The 26,488-nt window shown below is 45.5% G+C and overlaps 3 protein-coding genes across 6 annotated transcripts; 2 read left to right on the forward strand and 1 right to left on the reverse strand.

The window, feature by feature from the left end:
• Positions 1–1,125: 1,125 nt before the first annotated feature.
• LOC130206180 (sialic acid-binding Ig-like lectin 9) lies at positions 1,126–4,386 on the forward strand. 3 transcript variants are annotated; one of them, XM_056434014.1, is made up of 7 exons: positions 1,126–1,437; positions 1,750–2,133; positions 2,863–3,168; positions 3,266–3,526; positions 3,625–3,706; positions 3,796–3,835; positions 3,918–4,386. In XM_056434014.1, the coding sequence occupies exons 1-7, from the start codon at positions 1,365–1,367 to the stop codon at positions 4,119–4,121; spliced, it is 1,350 nt and encodes a 449-aa protein (XP_056289989.1). In that variant the 5' UTR covers positions 1,126–1,364; the 3' UTR covers positions 4,122–4,386. The 3 variants fall into 3 exon arrangements, with proteins under 3 accessions (XP_056289989.1, XP_056289990.1, XP_056289988.1); XM_056434015.1 differs by having other exon boundaries at positions 3,628–3,706; XM_056434013.1 differs by having other exon boundaries at positions 1,127–1,437; positions 3,622–3,706.
• Positions 4,387–5,003: 617 nt separating this feature from the next.
• On the reverse strand, positions 5,004–15,881 carry pck2 (phosphoenolpyruvate carboxykinase 2 (mitochondrial)). Of its 2 annotated transcripts, XM_056434012.1 has the most exons (12): positions 15,678–15,881; positions 15,392–15,449; positions 12,557–12,769; positions 12,281–12,465; positions 11,576–11,646; positions 11,224–11,359; positions 10,939–11,126; positions 7,345–7,507; positions 7,039–7,254; positions 6,604–6,741; positions 5,926–6,021; positions 5,004–5,808 (listed from the first exon to the last, which is right to left on the reverse strand). In XM_056434012.1, the coding sequence occupies exons 2-12, from the start codon at positions 15,421–15,423 to the stop codon at positions 5,339–5,341; spliced, it is 1,908 nt and encodes a 635-aa protein (XP_056289987.1). In that variant the 5' UTR covers positions 15,424–15,449; positions 15,678–15,881; the 3' UTR covers positions 5,004–5,338. The 2 variants fall into 2 exon arrangements, with proteins under 2 accessions (XP_056289987.1, XP_056289986.1); XM_056434011.1 differs by having other exon boundaries at positions 15,392–15,881.
• A 3,952-nt stretch (positions 15,882–19,833) lies between these two features.
• On the forward strand, positions 19,834–26,359 carry psme1 (proteasome activator subunit 1). Its single transcript, XM_056434408.1, has 11 exons — positions 19,834–20,079; positions 20,335–20,367; positions 20,473–20,535; positions 20,652–20,753; positions 21,641–21,698; positions 22,258–22,355; positions 22,485–22,553; positions 22,669–22,736; positions 23,120–23,174; positions 23,397–23,483; positions 26,149–26,359. Exons 1-11 carry the CDS (start codon positions 20,041–20,043, stop codon positions 26,227–26,229), a joined length of 753 nt encoding a protein of 250 aa, XP_056290383.1. The 5' UTR covers positions 19,834–20,040; the 3' UTR covers positions 26,230–26,359.
• The last annotated feature ends 129 nt before the right edge of the window (positions 26,360–26,488 follow it).

Below are 26,488 nucleotides of genomic sequence, written 5' to 3' on the forward strand. Positions count from 1 at the left end.
ATTGAAGTGTTTTAGTTTTAAACTTAATTAAAGGTAAATAAGTGTTGCTTATTTTGTCATAAATATGTATCCTATTAAATAGAGAAATTCCTCAGAAGTGATGCCAAGCTTTCAGGACCTTTAAATGTGATTATCGATTTGCAACCCAGATATGTAACTTTGCTAAATAGAATATTTTAGTGTAAAAAAAGTGAATGGCTAGTATGACATAAAATGTAATGGCTATCAATTGCAAATAGAAAAAAAATTACAAATGTTGTGACGGGGCACAACAGCAAATAGCTGGGCTTCAACCGAAAATTACATTTACATTACAAGTGAGTTCTACTGCAAAGCGGACGACGCCACCCACCGGGAATCTCTGAGCCACAATACAACCGTTGAAATGACTCCAGACCATCACTCAACCAGTAAAGACAAAGGGGAGCACACCGACCACATCCACCAGAGGATGGCTAATGAGGCACAGCTGAAACTGATCAAGGCCGGTGAGGTTAATCACACTGGCGGCATACACACGAGGACAGGAAGCGAAGTATCTGTGGGGTAATGCCAAACAGGAAATAACAGAAAAAAAGAAAACAAGACTTTGAAACCATATTTAGTCCATTCGATGTACTGTTGTTAAAACACCTTTTCAATCTTAATAGTCAAATTTAACGTGAACGATATTCAATCATTTCCGTCTGCTTCCCATAGATTCAAGTATTTCCCCTCCTCTATGCTTATTTATTTGTTTCCATGAAACATAATACTTCTTACCTTTTGTCTGCTTGTGTTCATCAAAAGTGCTTGAATTTTTTAAATAAATATTTAAGATGAAGAGGAAGCTAAACGAATGATTATGAATGAGGAAAAATTTGAGCTATTGGGGTTAGTCATTTATTTAATGATGACATTGTAATAACACAAATAAAAGTGTGTCAGTCCTGTCATGCAGAGCAACAGAGATAAAGCTCAGTGTGATCCACAGTGACTGTCTTCAAGTCACCGGCTGGTACGTGTCCTTATTATTATCATCATTATTGGGATATATGTAAAATATAAAGATTACAGAAGATATAGACTCACAGGATATGAGCAGTTAAGGGGCGGACTCTGATTTAACAAACACAACTACACTCGCTCTGTGCTCTGAAATCCAAGGAAGTCGACTTGGTTTTAGATTACGACAGCGAGAAAAGGGAAGTTGGTTTGTTGAACATGTTGAAATTCATGAATTGCATTATTTTTGCTTCAAACCCACCAGCCACAGGATCTAAATGTCACTCTCGCTTCTTTGGTAAGACAAAATTCATGGTTTTATTCTAATGTCATGTTGAATGCTTGGTAGAATCCCCAGCACTGCTGTGTGAATCCAGGCGATGAGTGTCATGGCAGTCCAGTCTGTGAGATCGGTGACAGCCGTCATGTTGCTGAGGCTCTTCTTTCTCTCAGGTGAGCTTTTTGTTCAATAGCTTTCAGTATTTCTCTTGAATCCTTTACTATTTGAACTTGAAACACAAAGCATATCATTTCTGTGAATAATAAAATCTGTATTTTCTGCATGCGCTCTTTTGTCAGAGAGACAAGACTGACTTAGTTATTTAGAGATATAGACGGGGTTCGGTCTCGCGGGGGATAATCAATACAAAAACTGTTAAGGGGGAAAAAAGACAATGCAAAAACATTACTGCTGAAGTATATTTCTTTTCATGTTTTTGTTTACACATGATAATCTCCACTGTCAATCGTTAATCTGTTTCTCAGGTGCTGTGGCTGATTGTGGGAAAGATCCAGCTCTATTCATTGATACACCAAAAGAGATAAAAGCACTGAATGGATCGTGTCTGCATATCCCATGTAACTTCAGTGCTAAACCACAGAAGGATTTCAACAGCGCACGTATAACCTTCGGAGTGTGGATGAAAGATACCGTTGACTTTGCAAACAATCCAGATGATGTGGTTTTCAACAGTAGCAGGAAGGATAATATCTATCCAATGACTCTAACTGGAGACCTGAGTCAGAACAACTGCACCACCTCATTTTCCAGTTTAATGACATCATACACAGGTCAATACTTCTTCAGGGTTGAGAACAAGCCATTTATTGCAACAGCTTCTTGTAATCCTCTTCAAATCACAGTTACGGGTAAGAGAGTTTTGGTTTGTATCAGTCAGTTTGGGATGTTATTCTTTAGAGTCAAAAGTAAAATCAGTTGAATCTAACCTTCAGTGTTAATGTTAATATCTGCTCCAGACACCAGCCTGGTACCAGAGAATGAGGGTGTACACTTCCTGGATATTACTGTTTCTTTGCACTACTCCACTAATAGACCCATGAGAAAGATGCCTGTACATGGAGACCTTTGCAAAAAGGGGAAGTCTCATGAGTTCAGTTATTTTGATATTTTGAGATCTACGATGGATAAAATGTACATTAATTAGTCTAAGTTTACATTTTATGCTACCCTTACAGAGGGTCACAGGATCAATCTGAGGGGTCGTGAGGTGATTAATAGGAGAGGATAGGAAGAAAATAAACTAATATCTGCTCTACATGTCTTCATATGTCTGACCTTTCTCTAATCTTCCCTTTATTATTAAATATTGGAGACTTTGTGCCTTTATAAGTCTCAATTATTGAAATTAATTAATTTGAGAAGTTCAGAGGGGAAATGTGTCTTTTATGGAACTGATAACTCAAAAATAATATCATAACATTATTGTTTTTTAACAATTAATCACAATCCAAAAGCTGTTAGTGGAGTAAAAGGACAATATTTTGCTCACAAATGTAAAAGAGTATTGCGAGCTGTAGACTCCTAGTCCTATTGCTATGTTGCTCAGTGTTCGATCTGTGTGTGATTTGAAACCACAGATTCTGCTCCAAAGCCCAGGATTGAGATCCCAGCTGCTCTGAAGGAGAAAGAGTCTGTCTCCGTCAGCTGCTCAGCGTCCACTCCCTGTCCACACTCTCCTCCTAAACTCACCTGGAACCTCCAGCAAGACGCTCCCGCCATGATGGAGGAAAACACAGATCGGACCTTCACAACAAAGATCCAGAAGATCATGGCTCTGTCAGAGGAACACGATGGATTCACCATCACCTGTTCTGCCTCATATCCTGTGAATGAAGGAACAGATAAGAAGACGGCAGAGGAGACAACGACTCTCAAGGTCTCCTGTGAGTGTTTGTTATTGGATCCTGTCGGCACACGACGATTCTTCTCTCTTCAGCATCTCGTTCCTCTTCTCTCACCTCTCCATCATGTTTTCCTCAGACGCTCCCAAGGACACCTCGGCGTCCATCAGTCCATCAGGTCCGGTGTCGGCAGGTAGCTGGGTGAACCTGACCTGCTCCAGCAGAGCCAATCCTCCCGTCAGCCGCTTCCTCTGGTTCAAGAACAGCCTCGATGGACCCGTCACTGTGTTTCAAGGAGACTTTTACCGCTTCAATGTCACCGATGGAGGCGTTTATTACTGTGTGGCCACCAATCAGCTTGGTAATCAATCATCATCAGAGATCCATCTGACTATCGAAGGTAACTATTAAAGGGACTTTAGCTATCAATATTGTTACATGTCCACATTGTCTTCATTCAGTCACTTCTATTTCTTTTTTTATTGCCTTATCGAGGAGTAGGTAACCCTCAACTATTGGCTGCAGTTCTTGGAGGGATCATTGGGATTATTGTACTCATCGGCTTTTTGTTTTGTTTTTGGCAAGTACCCGAATTAACGAAGGCCTCTCAAATTAAATTGGATCATTTACTGACCGCCTGTACTTTCAACCCAACCTTTTGTCTTCCAGGCGTTTAAAGGCAACACATCCAACTGCACAACAGAGCCAGGTGAGAACATACCAAAATTGGGCTAGTTATGTAATTATCTGACGGTACACAAACACTTCCTTTTTTATTTTATTTTTTCCAGAATCCGATTATTGAAGAGACAAGAGAAGACGACATCCATTATGGAGAGATTAACTTCTCGAGGCGCGGACCTGAACCGGCCTCGGTGCAGAACAGCGGACAGCAGCAGGAGACGCTGTACGCTCAGGTCAACGTGTCCAAGACCGTGAAGAGCTCCACTGCTGACGCCACAGAGGATCTCTACGCTCAAGTGAAGAGGAAATGAGCATCGTCTGCAGTCACGTTCGGGTTGGATTTTTTATATAAATTCAAGTTTTTACAAATACAAGAAGTTCCATCTAAACAAACTGCTAAAAGACAGCCGACACACCCTGCGGTTCACACAGCAGGGTGTGTCATCTCATCTACTATCTATTTGGTTTCTTACATCACCCATTTGTATCTAAAAATTAACATGAGACATTTTCTGCATTTGAAGAAATTTATTTATTGCATAGTAATAAAAACCATACAAGACTTGTTAAATGTCCTATTAATCTCAGTTGCATTTATTGGTCCAACATTTCACAAAGTGTGTGTAAACATCACCTGAAATCACAAACGTTACATAAGCGGCAAAATGAAATATGCATAATTCTTCCCACTGGAAAACGGCGACAATGTGTCGAGTACTTAGCGGTCTTCTGATATGAATTCATTTGAATATAAAGCTTAATTCAAAACAGAGAGGGCATTTCCTGAGACTCGGTCAATAGTGTATCAAAAGATCTGGTGCAAAAATTCACTTAAAAGCTTGAGGAGTAAAATGTTTCGATCTTTGGGGTTCAGCCTGTAAACATCAGCAGCTCAGACGTTGTATTGTTAAACACCTGGAAAGACGTGCCGATTGTTTTAGTACACTGCATTTATATTTTAGTACACTGCATTTGTGTTTTAGTACACTGCATTTAGTACCATTTTTTGTAGAATATTTTTGATAACGTCGAACAAATTTAACCTTCATGTGTTGACCAACCTCCCTCTCCATCACCAGTGGTATTAATGGGAGGTGTCCAACGTTGTTGTGTAGATCATTTGCTTTTTATCGCTGACATTTTCATTCGGAACAGATTTCTCTTCTTAAAAAGAGAAAGACGAGATTCACTGGTTGCATTTTCACAGAGTTTATTCATCCAATCATTGTACAAAACAACGCATAAAGCATCTTTGACTGAGCAGCGAGTACTAGAACCGTCTTCTACACTTCAGTACATATCCTATGTGGTTGGTGAACACTAAAGAGGAGTGGGGTGTTTCGCAGCCACAGGGACACCTCAACCTGGTTCTCCACTCAGCGTTTGTGTTCACGTTGATAAAACCATAACCAAGTCCTCTGTGAACGTAAACCCATCCAGTGACTCTTGAGTGAACCCTAACGATCTGAATCCTGAGTCATCAGTGACAACCGCCCCGTTTCTGTGTGGACTTCCTGGCCGAAGGGTTTTAACTGTGCACTCGGCGCTCCAGTGCCTTAAGCTCCGCCTCCACCTGAGCTGGCAGATCCGCTCCAACTTGCTGGGTGAAGTAGGCTCTCAACTCCTTCGTCTCATTCTGCCAGAAAGACTTGGGCACGTCGAACAGGGCGCCCATATCCACGTCGCCGCTCAGGCCTTTAGTGTCGATGGCGCCATCTGCTGGCAGCCAGCCGATAATGCTCTTCTTGGCCGCCTCGTCCTCTCTCTCCCGGCTGCAGCGCTTGAAGATCCACTCCAGGGCGCGGGCGTTCTCGCCAAAGCCGGGCCAGAGGAAGGCGCCGGTCGCGGGGTCCTTTCTGAACCAGTTGACGTGGAAGATCTTGGGCAGGTGAGTGGGCGCCTTGCGGTTCTCCATGCTCAGCCAGTGAGCGAGGTAGTCGCCGAAGTTGTAACCAAAGAACGGGCGCATGGCGAAGGGGTCGTGCATGATCATCTTGCCTGAAAAGTGAAGAATTGGCTTTAGTAATAGCCACATCCGCCTCATCCTATTGGCCCAAAACACACCATCAAAATAGAGATTTAGACCACATGAAGATCAGGCGTGTGCGTTTGTACCTTGATGTTCAGCAGCTGCCGTGGCTTCAGACCTCATGGAAGCTCCAATAAAGACTCCGTGTTGCCAATTGAAAGACTCGTACACCAGAGGGACCCCTTCAACATCCACATGAAGATCACGTTTAATGCACGCGCGTCACAAACGGTCGCTGCAACGACTCCAACGTGCAACATGAGAAAAAGACCACGGCGTGGTTTTTGCATTATGTTTCTGGGCTTCCTTTTTTGGTTGCAATGCAAGTACGACTTGGAGATGAACTTAAGCTAAGTGAGCCGACTTCCCTCAACTTGTCCTCTCACACCACACAAGCAATTCAAAGCTTTGAAAAAAAGGGTCAAACGGACGTGAAAATGCCCTTTAACCCTTGTGTCGCTTTAGGATTAATTTGACCCCATTCAATGTTTAATGTCGGTGTTCTTTCGGTAGTCAACAAACAAACATAAAGTGCCTCACACTTAAACTTGGAAAACAATATTAATTCTAATAATTTTCTGGAGGTTTCAATTGCTGGCGTCAAATTGAACCCAAAGGGTCAAATATGTTAGTAAATATAAAGGTAACAGGAGGGTGAAACATTGAATCGGGTCAAAATGACCCTAAGGCGACAGGAGGGTTAAATAAAGTCTGCGACTATCGGGAGAGAGAATCCGTGGACGTTCAACGAGAGCGGCACGTACCTTCCGGCCTCCTGCCGCCGAAGATGATTGCGTCGATGGGAACGCCCTCCGCACTCTCCCACTGGGGGTCAACGATGGGACACTGAGCCGCCGGGGCACAGAAGCGGGAATTGGGGTGGGCACAATGAGTCGCGCTTCCTGTTGTTGACAGGAAACAGTTTATTCTACCTTTAATGTCACAGCAATCAATTAATCTACACCTGGACATCATGATTCCTACTGCGTCTGATCCTCGGGTCATTTCTATAGATTGCATTGCTTTAAAATATTACTAGATGGCACTACAAACGATGTCCAGTTGACTCTTTCCATATTAGTATAATTTACCGTCTCTTTCATTACAGACTCTGGATAAATCAAACTAATGTGTAAGTAATCTTCTCTAGAACTGCTTTTGATTGATGTCTTCATTAAAGCCCGGGCAGCCGGCGTTACCTTGCTGCCAGGCGTTCCCGTGCCAGTCTTTGAGCGTGACCCCGGCTGCGGGGGGGGCGAGGCCCTCCCACCACACTCCTCCGTCGCTGGTCTCGCCCACGTTGGTGAACACGGTGTTTTTGACGATGGTGGCCATGGCGTACGGGTTGGTCTTTTCCGAGGTGCCGGGAGCCACGCCGAAGAAACCGTTCTCTGGGTTGATGGCCCTCAGTTTCCCTGCGGGGAGACACACGAGTGACGCTGGGGAGTCAAAGAATCACCGACGACGTGGATTCGACGTGCGCGGGACGGCCTCCTCCTGCTCACCCTGGCCATCGAACTTCATCCACGCAATGTCGTCGCCCACACACTCGACCTTCCAGCCTGGCAGAGCTGGTTTCATCATGGCCAAGTTGGTTTTACCACAGGCACTGGGGAAGGCCGCCGCTACGTAACGCTTCACTCCCTTCGGGTTGGTAATACCCAAAATCTGAGGGAGAGAGAGAGAGAGGGCAAAATATCAGTTTCTCAGCTTTTAAATAATACTCATCACTCTGGCATCATGGCCAAGTCCTTTGGAATGAATTTCTATTATCTACAGAAGTCGAAGATATAAACAGGGAACTACTCAAATATTATTTAATGCATTTTGTGGGTGGGAATCTTTATTTTGCGCCAACAGAATGAGGGAGTTATGCCATCAAATGAATCATTTAATACTGGCCAAAAAAATATTAAGATAGATAGATAGATAGATATATACTTTATTAATCCCCAAGGGGAAATTTGTCGAGTCAGTAGCAGCAACACACAAGAATAAAAAAAAAAAAAAAAAAAAAAAAAAACACAAAATATAAGAAGGTAGGGGGTGATCTGGCAAGTGGGTGGGTATGAGAAGAGTTGTAGAGCCTCATAAGGAATGTTCCTGTGTATCTCTCCTTGTGGAGCGGGAGTGCGGAGAGGCGTCTGGAGAAAGTACTCCTGAGGTGGTGGGAGGGTGGTGGAGAGGGTGGGTCCGGGTTGTCCAATATCGACACCAGTCTCTTCAACGACCTCCACCACACACCCCACAGGTGCCGATCCTCCAGCTGGCGATGGAGCCAGCCTCACAACCAGTTTGTTAAGACGCAGCGGCGGGTTGCTGCTGTCGCCAACACCCCATGGCGAAGAATGGCACACTGGCGCAGCACGACGGAAGAACTCATCATCTCACTTGCCTGCGTTGAAGGATGAAGGCTGCAAAGAAGAAAGAAAAAAAGACGACTCATCGGTTCTTGTACACAGGCCAGATAAGTTGTTTTCAGTTGGCCATGGAGTGGTAGGCGCTCAGTGGTACTCGGTACACCTCCACCGTCCTCTGTACTCTCCAGCCTTCCTCCTGAGGTTAGCCACCATCTCTGGAGTCTTCGCCCCAACTCCCTCTTGGTTCTTCGCTCCTCCCACACAAAGTTCTCACCAGCCCTGCCTAGCCTCCTCTTCCCTGCACACCTACCTGTCCCGACCACTGCAGGTCCATACGGTACTCCTGCAGATGGCATTCTGCATTCGGCGCCTGGTCAATCATCAGGTTGGAAGAGAAGAGGAAGGACACAGAAAGAGGAGGAAGACAGACGGTTCCCAGTTGACCCAGCATATTCCAGCACTGTTCCAGAACTGTCAACACCGTGGTTCTGTGGTGTGAGGGCAGCAGTGATCCAGGAGACACCACAGAGACAGAGACCAGCAGCACATCAGCTGATCATCAGCATGGGCTGGAGGGTAGAAAACAAACTGGAGGGGAGAAACAGACTGTAAGTCCACAGACCTGCCATTGGAGACAGGGTGAAGTGACTCCACGCAGCAGCACCGCTACATGGGTTCCAGGTGGGCCATGAGGCCAGTACACAATTGGTCCAAGATGGGAGTGATTTCTGCCTGCAGTAGTGCCAGAGGGTGCATGCTGATGGCCTCTCATGAGCATGGGGATCGGAGAGGCCAGGTCGTTGAGCCAGATGGTGCTGACCAGGCAGGGGCTGAGGGGCAGCACTGACTTTCCACAGCCCAGGACTTCTGGTGCCTCAGGCCAGGCTGAGGCGCCAGGCACGCAGACAGGACACCAGGTCCTCAGGCTGGAGGCCCCTGGGGGACCAGGGATCAGCTGGGTGCAGGACTCCAGACAGGGAGGAGGTGTTGTCTTCTCAGCTGTCTTCATTAGGTGGAGGGGGGGTGAGTGGAGCCTGGGTGGAAACAGGTGGGGTGGTTGGCTCAGGAGGGGGGGGGAGGAGGGGAGGGGGGGGGGGGGAGGAGGGGTGGAGGAGGAACTGAGGAGGGGTGGGAACCTGGCTGTGAAACCCAGGCTGTCTCCCTCCCCCTGGGAGCCTCCCCCCTGGACCTTGAGAACACGCGCTCCTCACGTTGTCTTCCATCTCCAGACCTCCCTGTTCCCCCTCCCTGTGGTTTTTGTCCTGAGTGCTTCAGTGCTTTCCTTCTGACCACTAGCTTCAGTCACAGTTGTGGCCTCCTCAGGGCTTTCTCAACTCCTGAAGCTCACCTTGTCTCCCTGAGCTTCACAGCTTTCTTCATGTTGCTCATCTTCCTCGATCCGTTGATGTTGTGCTTTCAGCATGTTAAGTCATGGTGGTGTGTTGCCAGAACTTGATGTATTGTTGGGGATTCCGTAATGCATGTCTCCCATGGGTCAGGCGTCCCAGTCCTTCGAAGCGGTCCCAGCAGCATGACGTCAGTCAGTTGAAGTCCGTCCTGTCAGCAGACCACTCACACAGCTCCACCCTGTCACAGCAGCCTCGGTCCAGAGGTGCTTACCTAGGTGTCAGCCCCGGAGGTCATGAGTGTCAGGCCCTCAGATGTGCCTGGCTGTGGTGTGGTGTTAGCCTGCAGTCATGCAGACATTAGTGTTCAGCAAGTCAGAGCTTTATATTGGCTGGAGGGTTGTGAGAGCTGAGTGCAGTTAGAGGTTCCAGTGTGGTCGGCAGTGAAGTGCACCTGATGATCAGTGATGGTCATGAGGTCGAGCTTTGAGCTGTCAGTGGTGCAGCGTCAGCCAAGCACCACAGGTTGATCCGCACGCCAGGATACACAGAAATGGCGGACACGGAACGCTCGGCAAATAGCGGGCTGAAATCCTCCGGCGGGCACAGTACGGGGCGGCACCCCAAACATCGCCTATTACCACACATGGTCGCATTCGCTCACGCACACTCAGTTCGCTCATCTTCATTACCATCTGCGCCAGTTGCTCTGCAGCGTCGTTCAGCCACCCAGTCCGCAGCGCGGAACGGAGACGCCGCGCCCAAAGACGCTGCGATCCGGTCAGTCCAGCACAGGCTCATACTCTCCGGAAAGACCATCAGAGACGCTCCACGCGAGCGCCACTCGGCAGTGACGTCCAGGCGATTCGCTCGTTATGATTACGACGGTCCTCCCGACTTATCGTTATGCTCACCCGGCACTCACGCTCCTGTGCGGGCCGCCCTCTCCTGAGTACCGCCTCAATGGTCTTTCTCCAGGTAGACCCTGCAAGCGCAGTGAGGTGAAGCTTCGCCTGCAAGACCGGCCCTCCAGTCATTGTTATGCTGCGGCTCACGTCCCAGTCATTGTTATGTTTTGTTACAAGTAGAACTATCGAAGTGCGCAAAAGTAAATCCCATCACAAAATGCAATGTTGATACTGATGTTGGGACCATCAATATAATATATTTTATTAAAGGCCTCATCAGTTATTCATGATTAAACTGTGTCCTGGTGTGTTTGCATGTAATATTATCGATAAATCACAAATATCTTTGGATCTCTCAAATGACCAAAATAAAGCCGATCGCCACATTTGACAGCAGGAATCGTGACTCCTGACATGAATTGGAGCGCCGCACTTTTGACACAAACAAATGAGCATCTTTTGAAGCGTCAGCGCTTCGCTCTCACCAGCATGTGCTCGGCCAGCCAGCCTTCATCCTTGGCGATGCGCGAGGCGATGCGGAGGGCGAAGCACTTCTTCCCCAGGAGAGAGTTCCCTCCATAGCCACTGCCGAAGGACATGATCTGCCTGGTGTCCGGCAGGTGAGCGATCAGCACCTGCTCCGGGTTGCAGGGCCACGAGTTGACCAGAGGGGCTGTAAGAGAGGGAAATACCAGCGTGGGGGAATGTGTGAGCTCTTGTCGGCAATAAGAAGCACCTCAACAACTCGTCTCGTGCTCGGAGAATGTTACCTTTGAGCGGTAAGGGTCGCCCCACAGAGTGCTGACAGCGGACAAACTCCGCCCCTTCGGACAGTTTGTTCAGCACAGGTGTGCCCATCCGAGTCATGATCCCCATACTGGCCACAACGTACGGCGAGTCGGTCACCTTCAGGCAGAACAAAATGTTTATCACCCTGATCCCACAACCTGCAACATCCAGTAAATAATAAAACCATAAACTGGGACAGCAATTTATTCGAATATACTGCGGAACAAATGACCATCATAAATCACGGCAATTTATAGCAAGAGTAAAGTATTTTCATCTACAGGCTTATTGCTTTATTACTGTTGTTATGAGTGTAAAGTGTGGAGTCAGTACCTGGACACCATATTTAGAGAGAGGCGAGCCTACAGGGCCCATACTGAAGGGAATCACATACATGGTCCGACCTGCAGAGAGGACACAGGAGCACCGACGACACGTCAGTGCAGTTTAGTTTTCATCGGATCAACGTCGACAAACGTTGAGCCGGTGTTATACGAGGCCAAAGATAGCAGAACCTTTCAGCAGCACCCTGAGCAGTTCTTGGCCACGAGCAGCATTATGGAGCAATGTTTTTAAAGAGCGCTGCCCGATCGGTTTGCAACATGCACAAAGACACAGGCTCAGTTTAAACACTTTGTAAAACACGAATTACATAAACTGAAACAATTGCATACACGGCACCGTTTCTCTGGTGGGATTATCTAGTTTTGAAACATTGCTAAATTTGTGACCTTTTTGGCTCATGTTTGCACTTTCTCCAGAAGCGAGATGGACATTTTTTTCCGAAGAGCCACGTGGCCTCTTTCTTATCTCCGTTGAGCATCACAGGAAGTCCGGATGGGGCAGGAAGTGACACGCAAGCTGATAAATGATAGAAAACCAATCCAGCATTGGAGGCTGCATCGGGAGCCTTTCCGGTATCGGAGCAACTCGAGCTGCTCAAACATGTTCACATTAAACTGCGAATCACTTAAACTTAAAAACCCAACATCTCTCAGCAACAAGGGGCACGCATGTTGTCCCCGTGCACCAACGTACCGGACATGCAACCCGGGAAACGCTCCCGTCTGGCGGTCTGCCAGTCGGACTCGCTCATCCAGCTGCCCAGCTGGCTCTTCACCCCTCCAGCCGGGATGGGGATGGTGTCCCTCTGGTTCTTGGTCACAATCACCGTCTTGCTTTCCACCCGAGCCACGTCCTTCGGGTCTGTACGCGCCAACCAACTGCAAAACAGGGCGGGGAATCGAAGCGCGACGCAACAGAAATTAACACGGTTGCCTGTGTGGGGAGGTTCACAGAACGTAAAGCGCTTACCAGTTCTCGTATTTGGGAAGCTTCTTGACCATCCCTTCGATCTCCAGACCGGCCAGGATGTTGGCCGCTTCCTCGGGCGTCCCCGTCACCACGTGCACACCGGCGGGCTTGCACTCGGCCACTGCTCTCTTCACAAAATCAGCCACCGCCGGGGGCAGCGAGGGGACGGAGGCCAGGGAGCGAACCCCGACGCTCGCCCTGACACCGCCATGTCTGAAAGAGAGGCCGGGCCTTTCAGTGACTCGTTACTCCTTTACTTGTCGGCCTGTGGGGACATTCCAACTACGGCGAGGGAATATGAAGTTTAATCCTAAGCATGAAATATATATCATGACGGGATTTTTTTTTTTAGACGAGAACACAAACAGCGTTCAAGAATCCCGTGAAGGACACTGCTGACGACGGGGTGACAGCTGGCTGGCTCCATGAAGACGCTTTGTTTGGTCTCTTACGGGGTTCATTTCGCCCCAGATATAATTTGTCGTATCTTTGAGATTGTTCTTGTTCTGGTCTTTATTCACAGCTGTTGGATGGTTTTGTACTTCGTCCTCATGTTGAAGGGCCCGAGGCGGCACAAACACTCGAATGAGATCGCAAATTGGAGTTGTGATCTTTTCATGAGACAGCAGTGACAGCAAGATGCCTGTGCTGCCGTTATTAGTGGCACCTGAGAGCTTCACACAAACGTCTCCACACACAGGGAGGCATGTCGGGGGGCCGGCATGATATTCACCAACACCGGCCACGGAGAGGGCAGTGGATATGCGATGTGGATTGAGACTCCACCCACTGTTGAGACTCCGCCCACTCCTCCTCCCCACCGCCATCTGCCTGATGGATCGTGGAGGTCTCCATCGTGGAATATGCCTACTATGAACTATTCATACACTGTCATATTCATTGAATGTATTGTAACTCTAAATCTGTCCTTCTGTACACATGACATCTATTGCACCTGTCCATCCTGGAGAGGGATCCTCCTCTGTTGCTCTCCTGAAGGTTTCTTCCCTTTTTTCCCCCTGAAGGGTTATTTGGGAGTTTTTCCTGGTCCGATGTGAGGTTTTGGGGCAGGGATGTCTATGTGTACAGATTGTAAAGCACTCCGAGACAAATTTGTAATATTGGGCTATACAAATAAACTGAATTGAATTGAATATGCAAGCTGCGCCCCAAATGACCTCCTAAAAATACAGAATTATTAACCTCCCCCCTCGCCTGAAATGAGAAGCCCAGCAAATAAGCGTTTCAGGCCAAGTGCTGTGGAACCATTTCCAGCCATGGACCGGCCCACATCAATGGCTTGCTTGAGTCGGAATACAAATAACACTCTTCTGCTGCTGTTGTTTCAAAGACAATGGGGTCATCCCGTCAGGCACGCGGCTCCCGATTGGCTGCACCAAGCGCACACAAACACGGGTCAACTTGTGCATGCAGACACACAAGTCTGTTTGGAGCGTACAAAGGTCGCAGGCAGCCGGAGCGCAGAGAGGCAACAACACGCAGCTCCACGGGGCAAAGAGCGGAGAGCCGTCTAAAGCGACCGCAGGGGTTCAAACTCCTCCTCACCTGTGGACCACGTTTCACCGCCGATGTGGGAGCAATTAATCATGAACCGCCTCGTGTTTCTGCTGAAACCGAAGAGGCTCGACATACAGCGAGACACAGGCTGGCAACTCAATTAATCTTCCATTTTTCTACTTTAATCAAATAAATAGCCATCTTGAATTTTCTCATCTTGACAATAATTTGGGAAACGTCAAAGACGTCATTACCGCTGGGGGATAGCAGAGGCATGTCTTGTCATTTTAGAAATGCAACACTAGCTTTTAGTTAAACATTTGGGATGCAACTAGGCCACAGCATCATTACCCAATTTTTAGGGTGTGCACATTCTGGAATAAGGGACGTTGTCCAGAAGGAGAACCAAGAATGTCAATGAAGAGGTTACTTATAGATCTGGTAGATAATCCCCTTGGCCGTCTCTAGCTTCCAGCTGGGAAACTCTTCCTCAAAACACACCTCCACATCAACAGGCCAATCCTCACTCCCTCTCTCCTCACTCCCTCTTTCTTTCCTCTCTCTCTCTCTCTCTCTCTCTCTCTCTCCCCCCCCACCATCTCGCTGATCCTGGTCGACAAAAGATCTGCAAGAGGTCCAGAGGGCCACCAGTTAAAGCATGCGCACGTGCTGAACACTTCACCCGGGTACAGGGAGTACACACGGTGACAAACCCACGGAACACACTACAGGACACTCAGGCAAACAGGAGTTCCGACTTTAACTATTCACATGCCCAAATAACACGGGGTCAGTCTCTCGCTCTCGTGCATCCTTAATGAGAAAAATAGCAGCAACCCCCCGCCCCCATACACACACACACACACACACACACACACGATGCCACGAAGAGCTCACATTGACTGCAGACTCCCTGTGTGATGGGGTGTCGCCACAAAGCCTGGAGGGGAAGGAGGAGGGATGAAGAGAGGGAATGCAGAAAAACAGCCGCACAAGTTGTCGGACAAGTTGTCGGCAGCAGACAGCAAGAGATGTTTGAGTAAAGCAGTCTCATCTTATTGGAGAAGTATTTTTAGATCCGGTACTCTGATTCATTATCGTGTTAACAAATTGAGTTAGTTTAGTGTTGCGAGCCTGAAATAAAAAAAAGTGCTTTTGAATAGCAGATTTAGATTATATTTGTGGTTAATTTAGACATGTTGTGCATTATGAAAAAATATAATTTAGCTTCCGTACAATTACATATATTGTTCACAAAGCTAAAAACACGACTTTTAAAATCAACCCTAACAACCGCCCAAAAAGTGAATTACTCACCTTCGTATTACTCCCAGCAACAGGCACGACATGTTCAGAGTCTAAATAAATCTAGCTTCTACAAAAAACAATAAGAAAGAGCAAAAGGGCACATTTAGGTCGGCTGCAAAGGGAAAGTAAGGAGCAGTGGTGGCTACAGCCGCGCGCAGCTCATATCGGAGCTGTGAGGGGACCTTGCACTTTGTTCAACGTGGACATTCACACGGACAGACATTGACGTAACCAGCGGACTGCTGCAGTAACACTGTGTTCTGATAACTTCCCGGAGTGTCCGCGAACGCCTCGCCGCTTTCAAACGCAAGGAGGAAAACTCGCTCTGCTCAACTTTGAGGAGGCGGAGGCGCGACTGCGTTAAAGTTTACAATGTAATTCAGTTCCTCGGAGGCGGTGTCCATATGGTGGTGATGTGCTTCCTCTAAACCGCGGACCCATCGACCGGTTGCCCCTCCAGACTGACACGCGTCTAGCGTCTAGAGACTAGACGAAACAGCACACACACACACCGCCGCAAGAAAGACTAGTGCAGAGAGAACATCCCGGAAATACGAGACACGGGACGGAAATAGATTGTTCGCGTACGTCCACGCACGTGACGCAACCCGATGGACACAATAATTATATATATATATATATATATATATATATATATATACATATTTTGTTTGTGTAAGGAACATCTTCCTTTACACTTTACACAAAAGTTATAAATTAATGTTCTGGTTGTGTCATGTTGCTTTGTTTGTGTTTGGTCTAGACCTGCAGTAGAGGGGCCAAGTCAGGGCCAGGTCGAGGATTTTGGTGACCCTGAACCCCCACACACACACACACACACCACCCCACCCATGCTGTTTTTTCGCACACATTTTCAGTGTTTATTTTAAGTTGTTGCAACACATTTTTTTAATAGTGGGCCTATTTCTATCTGTACCTTTTAATCTGCTAATTATTATTTTTTACTGACCGATTAATGAATATTGATTACTGAAAAAAAAGCCCTCACAATATCCCATTGCTAAAGTTTCTTGTTTACTTGACTAATTGATAATTAATGAACGAATCGCTTCGGCTCTAATAGCAAGAATACATTTGTAAAGAATCCACCTGAAAAGAGACGCAAAACAGAGCTGGAATTCTTTGCTTCCTTCAAACCAAAATAATATTTGCACTTTGCAATTTTGGACATTGTGTACCATAATGTTTCAGTACTGGAGCTTACATTTCAAGCCGCTCTTGTTTGCTTTGTAAAAGCTGTAAAGAAGCCCACTGAGTGTTCAGTTAATCCTAATGATCACGTTTACGACATGGATAATCCCGCTTTCTGAGTGAAACAGTTCTGACCTCCAGGCACGAGCCAGCGAGAGGATCACTCTCTATATTAACAGTACAGGGCGTCTGGTTTTCAAATGGCGAGTTTCCTGTTAATGTTTCTCTCTCTGGCCACTGGGGATGTCTCTGAGCTGGGAGCGAGAGGGGAGTGAAGGGGTGGGAGATGGGCAGAGGAATATACTGTAGATACGAGATAAAGAGAGAAACTTTAGCCCTCTTGTCTCATGTTCCCTGATAGGGCCTGCAGAGTCAGCAGCCAACCACAGAGACTCCCAGAGCACATGGAAAATACACACACACACACACACACACACACACACAATCATTCACAATGAATGAATGAGTACGTGCTAAACAGCCACACCTGCAGTCCGCGTCCGTGGTTATGAAAGGGAACATTAAAAAATGCTGCGACGGGCAAAAAACTACAAGAAGCCATTAAAAGAGCTGTGACAGGCTTTATTCATTTGGCCGCGTTATTTTATGTTAGTAGCCTACACAGTCGGGAGTTTGGCCTTTAGAAATCAGATTTGTCTTGTAGAAGTCACCCTTGCTGATCACTTTTCTGAGGCTATTTGAGGTTAAGTCTTACTCTTATCCTTCAAAGCTTTCACCCTGGTTTTAAAGGCCAACCGTCACAATTACACGTCTAGAATAATCAAAATGACACACACAGAAGAAGAAAGAACTTCATGCATTGTGACAGAATAATTCAATATTATGATATAAACTGGATAATATGTCTCAAAGTTAAATCTGGTGTTAAGTTTACCAAAAACCTATATGAACTTCTGAAGAACTCACTATCAATTTTCCCAGTCAATGATCGACTGAATAATCAAGCAGCTCGATAAAAACTAAAGTTCAGGCCTCAGTGAAAAGACAATGTTTTGGATTTCTCTTTTTGACTGATTTGCAATTCGAAACTGATTCTCCCGGGGCATAAAGTGTTGCCGTAAGACTTCTATATATGATCAAGTGCTGCTGACTATGTGTCCTTGAACTCATTATTTTTCCCCCAATGTGGGAGAATATATATTTTTTCAAAGGTCACATTAGCTTTATTTGAAATTCTTAATCGGAGTTATGTGCAATGCAAGTTTCTTTTTTTTGTACAAGCTGCAACCATCGAGATTAATGAGGAATATTAATGACGTTTTCTTGCTGTGTTTCAGAAAGAAGAAATTGGAGCACAGAAACTTCACATACAAAATATACATTAATTTAGCCGCCGAGTAAAGTAACTTATTTTGACCCAAGCTAAATGAAAAATATGTCTGAAATACATATACGGTAATACAAATGAAGTACAATATTCCCTTTGAGTGATGAATTGTATATTGGGATAGTTTACATTTCAGTTCAAGGGAGCAATTGAGTCGCATCGTTAGTCATATTGTAACTATGGAGGGGGGCTGTTGAAGATACACCGCTCGAATCCTAAAGTTCTCCCTCTTCCTCCTTCCGTTTCTCCCGGCCTACTTTTGCTGAGATACACAACCTTTGTCCACAGTATTACTCAACAGCTTTCCTGAATGCAGAATAACAAACGTTGCAAAGTTTTAATCGCTTACCCAAACAAATAAAAGAATCAATAACTAATGGTGCGGGCACGGCAAACAAGTTCACCCTTTGCTCTTTGGATCCAACTCCTATACGCCGGATGAGTGATGTATTATTCGTGTCTCGCTGTGTGGTACTACACACTCAAAATGTTCTGCCAGATATGGCAAAGATGTATGCAGAGGTCGATGTGCATATATATATATATATATATATATATATATAGGACTGTCTCAGAAAATTAGAATATTGTGATAAAGTTCTTTATTTTCTGTAATGCAATTTAAAAAACAAAAATGTCATGCATTCTGGATTCATTACAAATCAACTGAAATATTGCAAGCCTTTTATTCTGATTTATTGCTGATTATGACAAACTCAAATATCCTATCTCTAAATATTAGAATATCATGAAAAAATACTAGTAATTAAACAAATCACTTGAATTGTCTAATTAACTCGGAAACACCTGCAAGGGTTTCCTGAGCCTTGACAAACACTCAGCTGTTATAAATCTTTTTTTTTTACTTGGTCAAAATTTTATGAGATAGGATTTAGAGTTTTAATATTCTTATATAAATAATCTGTGTGGGGCCTTTTCACCTCCTGAGGTAATTAGCCATGAAGAGTTTACATGTCATAAATCTGGATCTATAACACAGAGCATAACGATGTAGATGACTTTGTGTTTGTGTTTACAATGGGAGGCTCTGACGTCCTTTCTGCCCACTCAGGATCCTGTATTTGTTTTCGGCTTTAAGCCCCCCCGACTCTGTCCACACAGCTCCCTGATGAAAGAGCAGATGCACAATAGCAGATCCCTGAATGACTGGTCGCAATAGCAGACACACTTTGGCCTCAGGTTTATACTGATCAATACCGAGATTAAGTGGTGCTCCTCTGGTATTGGGATTGTTTGATTGCAAAGACCATGGTTATTTGTCTTTGTGTTGCTATTGCGTACACTTTTTTATTCTCTCCATATTTAATATTGAACAGAGAAGAGCTACATAGCAATTAACAGATTAAGGTTTTTCAATATATTTGAGAGAATAATCTTTGCGTCATTAAGGCTAATCATTCATATCAGCATAGGATTTATATTGTAGACGTCACAGATTTACTCTGATGTTGTTAATCATCATCTTTTTTTCTTTTTTTGTAGTTCGCCACCGAGCACTGTGGAACAGGAGCATCGCCTAGTGGCCACAGAAAGAAGTTACACAATGGTAAATAAAACCATAATAAGTGATGGCGCGTGGAAAAAGGTTTTAATATGATGATGGAAAACAGGTGTGTGCACACTACTCGAGCAAAGACGGGTCAGCATGCATTCATTACTCATGACACCTTTTCCATAACTATATATATTATGTAACAAATATATTACTTATTACATACATTATATATAATATATATAATTTATATAGTTATGCATACATTAATATAATGTGTTATTATTAATATAAAAAAGTTCTTTCCCGGTGCCATTTATTATGGGAAATGCCAAAGCTTCCTAAAAAAACCAGGAAGTCCCACAATGCACCGCGACCATTCAATATTGAAGTGAGGGAAAGTCCAGAACAAAAACCAGACTTTCATTTTCTCTGTTCGCGCTGAGACACTGCGGACTTCGTCCCGAGTCTCGTTCCTGGCGTCGAGTTACACAACAAAGAGAGAGAGAGATCTCGTTATTCTGAACTCGTGGAGCTGAAGTTTAAACGCGTCAACAAACGTAACCGAGTCCCAACAGAGACGACATGGCCTCTCTGGATATCCGCCTGGACTCCAAGAAACAGGTGAGCGCGAGCGAGGGGGGGGGACATGTCCGTTACCGACATGTTAAATCCACTTCCCCTTCAAACTGTCGCGTGTCGGTGACGCCGACAGGTGAGGCGAGTCAGATACGAGTTTGTTGTGATGAGTCGACAGAGCACGTGACTTGAGCGAGCTGTTCGCGGCCTGTTGGGACCGTGAGCAGCTGTTCCCCTCGCCGTCCTCCAGCATGGAGGCAGAGGAACTAAAGTTTAAACCATGACGTCTCTTCACTGCAGGTGGACGACTTCTGCCAAAAGCTCACCAAGGAGGTAATGTATCCAGTATCCACACATCTCCCCCAACCGTGCTATTCATGTATCTTCCTCACGTGAACATCAACAATGCATTGTTGTTATTATTGATTTTCTCAACAGGCGGAAGACTTGGTATCCAAATTCTTCCCTCAGAAGATTGAAGAGCTGCAGTTGCTGCTGAAGGTTCCTGTGACTGTCCGCCACACCGGAGACCTCCTGTGGTTTTCATTCGCAATGCAAGTGTTTAACAAAGTTGTCAGGATTGACGGGACGTGTTTATCTTTCTGTTTTTCCGACAGACTTCTTTCAGCTGTGATGACCTGGCGTCCCTGAGGGCTCCGCTGGACATCCCGATACCCGACCCGGCCAAAGAGGAGGCCAAGCGCAAGAAGAAAGAGGAGGTGTGTCCCACGCTCACTAGGTTTGAGGCTGTGTCGTCTGGAACCACACAAATAAAATGCAAATTTAATGGAGGGAGCATGCTGGTTGGAAGAAGTCCAAAGACGGCAGTGCAGCATACACTTCAGGTTGGAGCCAGCATGGCATAAACATTGCATTGGCTTCACACAAAGGAGTCTTGGGTAATGATTTTATGTTCTTAACTGTTGAATTCATGCATAAAGCTTCGCAACTGGGATCCTCAGTCAAGGGTTTATATAAAGCGCTTCACATAATATCACGGCACAACACTGAGTCATCTGTTACCACGGCTACCAACCGCTGTGTAATTTCCAAGGACTGCTTTGCAAATTGGCAGTGAGTGAGTCTTTTATGTTGGGTGGGTAAAAATAACCTGTTTTATGTTTTTTTTTTAATTTGGCAGATAATAGATTTTTTCTAGTACTGAAAATAATTCAGCTTTTAAGGGATAGAAGTATCCCGCTGGTGCTCTATACCGCACAACACCATCATGGACTTAAATATAATAGCAGAAGTCACAAGCATAAGACATATTTTCACACTTTACAGTATCCCAAATGTGTATACTGATCTATATATTTGAGCAGTTTTATGTGGAAGAAAAAGGATGTTGAAATAATATCCTATATAAAGACCATCCAGCAGCTCAGGGGAACACATGAGGCTTTTGCATTCCTAAGCGGCGTGCAAGGAGCAGCAACCGCTGGAACTAGGTTACATTTCTTATACAAAGAAAAAGAAAAATACAGCATTTGACGTCTTTATTTAGCCACAAAAAGAAAAGAAAAGAGCACGTGGGAGAGCTGTCTGAGAGATTAATAGGCAGCGAAAACTCTCTGACCTGCTGCCTTCTGTTCCCATGTTGCAGAAGGAGGCGAAGGAGGGAAAGAAAGACAAGGACGGCGATAAAGAGGACGAAGATTCAGGTAGAGACGGTGATGACGAGTGATTAATAAACACGCTGGTTCTCCAGCTCGCTATTAACCCTCCTGTTACCTTAGGGTCAATTTGACCCCATTCAATGTTTAACCCTCCTGTTACCTTTATATTTCTGACATATTTTACCCTTGGGGTCAATTTGACCCCAGCAATTAAAACCTCCAGAAAATTATTATAATTAATATTGTTTCCCAAGTTTAAGTGTGAGGTACTTTATGTTTGTTTGTTGACTACCTAAATAGCCCTTTAAATATATAAAAAAGTTGATATTTCTTATATGTTTGACACAGTGAAAAACAGCCTGGGGTCAAATTGACCCCAAAGAACACCGACATTAAACATTGAATGGGGTCAAATTGACCCTAAAGGTAACAGGAGGGTTAAACAAGAATATCCCTGTTTCTGGTTATTATTCCTATATCACGTCTTAGTTATGAGGTGACGGGGTGCGACTGACCAGAATGCTCTGATATGGTCACCAAGTGAAACGATGTTTGCAGATGTTTAAAACAAATCTTTTACATGGTACATCTGTTTGTCCGCTAGGGCCTCCTTGTGGTCCCATCTGCACCAACGAGCGCGTGGAGAGTCGACTGCGGGAGGTGAAGCCTCAGATCCAGACACTGAAGGAGAAGCTCAACATGGTCAGTCCGTCTGTCGGCGTCATGCCGCTCGGTCACACCGCCGTGCTGCTTTCAGACGGGCCTTTAATTACAGGCATAACCTTGAACACCACCGCGCCAGATAGTAACACATTCAGATTTCCTTGGCAGGTTTCAATGTGGGTGCAACTCCAAATCCCTAAAATTGAAGACGGCAACAACTTTGGAGTGGCGATCCAGGTCGGTAGCCGGTGGTGATTTGGTGGAGCGGTAGAAACACGTGTTGTTCATGTGTTGTGCATGTGTTGTGCGACAGGTATCGACTTGGGTTTAATATCTTGTGTTGGTCCGACAGGAGAAAGTGTTTGAGCTGCTGACCAACACGCGCATAAAGATCGAGGGCTTCCAGACCCAGATTTCAAAGTAAGAGCCCAAAACGTGTGATAGAAAGTGTCAGACAGCTGTTTTCCATCATGGACTCTACACACACATATATACAGTTCTGAAAAGAGATGCACGTAATCACAATACTGAACACACCTTTAAAGCTAAACAATGTTACTTTTGAAAAAAGAAATACAACAATCGTCCTCACTTAGTTTACCGACTTCATTATAATACAATAACTGCATTTATCTCAAAATGCCAAACTACTTTTAAGCATTCAGGGCTCTCATTGCTCTTCAGCAATAGTCTCAATCTGGTTTAAATCAAAACTGGACGCTCGCTGATATTGAAGATTATCAGACGGGAATATATTCTATCACGCCGGTGTATAAATGACTTCATGTCCTTCTGTCTGGTAGATATTACAGCGAGAGAGGGGACGCCGTGGCCAAAGCCTCCAAACAAACCCACGTGGTCAGTATCTCATGCTGTGAATGTTGTCCGACTGGTACATCAAGGCAAACACACGTGTGTGCATTTCTGTGTTAAATGGTCATCACTCTGTATTCTCTGTTTGTGTGTAAAGTAATGAGTCGTCATGACGGCGTCCCGCTCTGCGTACATTGGGCACACGCTGGATGTGCCGTGTGCGATCGGCCTGCATGTGAACTGTGTGCTCTGTGCTTCCTGCTGCAGGGAGACTACAGGCAGCTGGTTCATGAGCTGGACCAGTACCAGTACTGCGAGCTCCGCCTGATGATCTTGGACATCTGCAACACATACGTAAGACACCTTTTGTCTTTCACATGTGTCGAAAATCTGGAAAGTGGTTAAAAATCAGATTGTGTAAAAAAAACTGTCGACGCACAACGGATAATAACAATTTGAGTTCTCTGTAGTCTGCGTACTCGTCACCTGGATATTGTAAATTGCATATATCACACCTAATGTAACATCTGTTGCCATCATTCAGTTTATTTTGTAACGCCCAATATCACAAATTACACATTTGCCTCAAAGGGCTTTACAGTCTCGTCGGATCAGGAAAAACTCCCCAAAAAATAGAAAAAAACCCTTTCACAGGGAAGAAAGGGAAGAAACCTTCAGGAGAGCAACAGAGGAGGATCCCTCTCCAGGATGGACAGATCAATAGATGTCATGTGACCAGAAGGAATCATTACAGAGTTACAACACATTCAATGAGTATGACAGTGTATGAATAGTTGGTAGTCGTCATGGACCACGATCCAGACCATCAGCAGGGCCATGGCATCAGACCCAGCCGGGTCCAATGCACTGAAACTCCTCAAATAAACTATTATGATGTAGAAAATCACACAACTGGTTTGAGACTACTTTCTCAAGGATCTTAGAGAGGAAGGGGAGGTTAGAGATCGGTCTGTCGTTAGCCAACACCTCTGGATCCAGAGTGGGCTTCTTCAGGAGAGGTTTAATAACAGCCACTTTGAAGGAGTGTGGTACGTGGCCTGTTAGCAGAGACACATTGATAATATCTAATAGAGAGCCGCCAATTAAAGGCAAAACGTCTTTAAGCAGCCTCGTCGGGATGGGGTCCAAGAGACAGGTAGACGTGTTAGAAGTAGAAACCGTTGAAGACACTTGGTCGAGGTTGATGGAGAAAAGCCTTCTAAACGAACACCAGGGCATACAGCGGTTTCCAAGGCCATTCCACTTGAGGACAGATTGGCACCGGTTGAGGGCAAGACATTATAAATCTTGCCTCTAACAGTTAGAATCTTTTCATTAAAGAAGTTCATGAAGTCATTCCCACTGAGGTCTCTAGGAATACTCGGCTCCACAGAGCTGTGACTGTCAGCCTGGCTGCAGCGCTGAAGAGAACCTGGGGTTGTTCTTATATTTCTCTATCAACGGTTCTGCAGTGGAAATGGTCAGCTGCTTCAGGTTCCTCGGGGTCAACATCAGCAACGACCTCACCTGGTCTGCTCACACAGACAAGGTGGTCAAAGCGGCCCGGAAGCGCCTCTTCTTCCTGAGGAGACTGAAGAAGTTTGGCATGGATTCAGTCATCCTCACCAATTTCTACAGATGCACAATAGAAAGCATCCTGACTGGGTGCATCACAGTGTGGTATGGGAGCTGCACAGCCAAGGACCGCAAGGCCCTACGTCGTGTGGTCAGGACTGCGGAGTTCATCATCGGTAGGGAGCTCCCAGCCCTGCAGGACACATACCACACGATGCCTCAGGAAGACTGGCAGGATCCTAAAGGACTGCCATCATCCAGCCTTCAGCCTGTTCACCCCGCTGCCTTCTGGAAGGCGGTACCGTAGTATCCGGTCTCGCACACAGAGACTGGGGAACAGTTTCTTCCGAGAGCCATCAGGCTGCTCAATGGACACTGACACACGATCGACACTTTTGCACTCGACACTTTTGCACTCGACACTTTACACTCGTCACTTTACATACACTGTCACTTTCAGCCTGTACTTACACTACACTTTCTATTGCACTACCTGCTTTCACTACCTGCTACTCCCATTTGTCTGTAGTTTAGTTATGTGTTTTATATGTTAGTATTATGTTCAGAGTTCTTGTACAGTGTGTATGTCATGTTCTTAGTTTGTACTCTAGGTTGAAATGCACTTATTGTAAGTCGCTTTGGATAAAAGCGTCTGCTAAATGACATGTAATGTAATGTTATATTATGTTCGGCTATGATAGTTGTTGTGTGGGGCCTTGTCCTAAGAATTTCAGTGCCCAGTCTGACCCTGTGTCACACTGTGTATCTGACAATAAAAGACTTGACTTGACTTGATGAGCAATAGGCTGCTCTGGCATATCGGAGGGCCTTCTTATATGTTTTAAGACTGTCTCGCCAGACTAAGCGGGATTCTTCCAGATTAGTAGAACGCTGCATGCTTTCAAGCTTTTGAGGTCTGAGGGTTATACCAGGGAGCGAACCTCCTCTTCCTCACCGTCTTCCTCTTCAGAGGGCTATTGAGACCAGTGCCATTCTCAGTGAGCCTGTGGCACTGTCAACAAGATGATCCATCTGGGACGGACTGAAGTCACTGCACTGTACTTTAAATCCAACTATCCACACATCTTTAAAATATTCCAGTCGTGCCGTGGCGGCGGGGATGGAGCCTGCATGGAATCCATTCCTTCTTAATTGGAGGGTAATTAAACTAATTACTGTTGCTGGGTTGAAATTGATTAGCGCGCCATCTCCTCTCCATGAATCACTGTGGTCTCCTTCCTCTGCCGATTGTCTTCCTGTGTTTGATGCTGTTAATGAACAAGGCAGTACAGGTGATGATGAAAGGAGCTGTATACACAGAATAACTCTCTCTCTCTCTCTCTCTCTCTCCTGCCTTTTATTTATTTCTCTCTTGCATGCTGTCGACCTTCCTTAAATCTTTCTCGCTCTACGGTTCCTCTGATGCATCTCTCCCTGTCTGCAGGCTGTGCTGTTTGACGTCATTACCAAGAACTATGAGAAGCTCAAGAGGCCCAGAGGAGAAGGCAAGGCTCTCATCTACTGAGCAGCAGGCGTACGGGACGCCGCGACCGTAGCATGACACTCGAGTAACAAAACACCGGCTCTCACATGTGTGGCTTACTTTGAGTTCAAATGACGAAATGAACCATAAATAAAGCAACTTGTGACACTTCTGACTGCTTTTTTACATTTATTTTGGTCTCAATGTGACTTTAAAATCTGTTTTTTTAACTAATACTGACCTCCAGTGAATGTTATGAGGCCACGGTGAAGGTTTTTCATAATACTCTTCACTCCCCCTA

This window comes from Pseudoliparis swirei, chromosome 16 (assembly GCF_029220125.1).
Source record: "Pseudoliparis swirei isolate HS2019 ecotype Mariana Trench chromosome 16, NWPU_hadal_v1, whole genome shotgun sequence".
NCBI classification, from domain to species: Eukaryota; Metazoa; Chordata; class Actinopteri; order Perciformes; family Liparidae; genus Pseudoliparis; species Pseudoliparis swirei.

Coding starts and splice junctions, on each gene's coding strand:
- pck2 (XM_056434012.1), bottom strand. CDS start 15,423: ATGTCGTGCCTGTTGCTGGGAGTAATACGAAG. Junction 12,466..12,556: donor CTTCCCAAATACGAGAACTG/GTAAGCGCTTTA, acceptor CCTGTTTTGCAG/TTGGTTGGCGCGTACAGACC. Junction 6,742..7,038: donor CGGGAACGCCTGGCAGCAAG/GTAACGCCGGCT, acceptor TGTCAACAACAG/GAAGCGCGACTCATTGTGCC.
- LOC130206180 (XM_056434013.1), top strand. CDS start 1,365: ATGAGTGTCATGGCAGTCCAGTCTGTGAGATCGGTGACAGCCGTCATG. Junction 3,169..3,265: donor AACGACTCTCAAGGTCTCCT/GTGAGTGTTTGT, acceptor TGTTTTCCTCAG/ACGCTCCCAAGGACACCTCG. Junction 3,836..3,917: donor CAACTGCACAACAGAGCCAG/GTGAGAACATAC, acceptor TATTTTTTCCAG/AATCCGATTATTGAAGAGAC.
- psme1 (XM_056434408.1), top strand. CDS start 20,041: ATGGCCTCTCTGGATATCCGCCTGGACTCCAAGAAACAG. Junction 20,368..20,472: donor GCCAAAAGCTCACCAAGGAG/GTAATGTATCCA, acceptor TTTTCTCAACAG/GCGGAAGACTTGGTATCCAA. Junction 20,536..20,651: donor AGCTGCAGTTGCTGCTGAAG/GTTCCTGTGACT, acceptor TTTTTCCGACAG/ACTTCTTTCAGCTGTGATGA.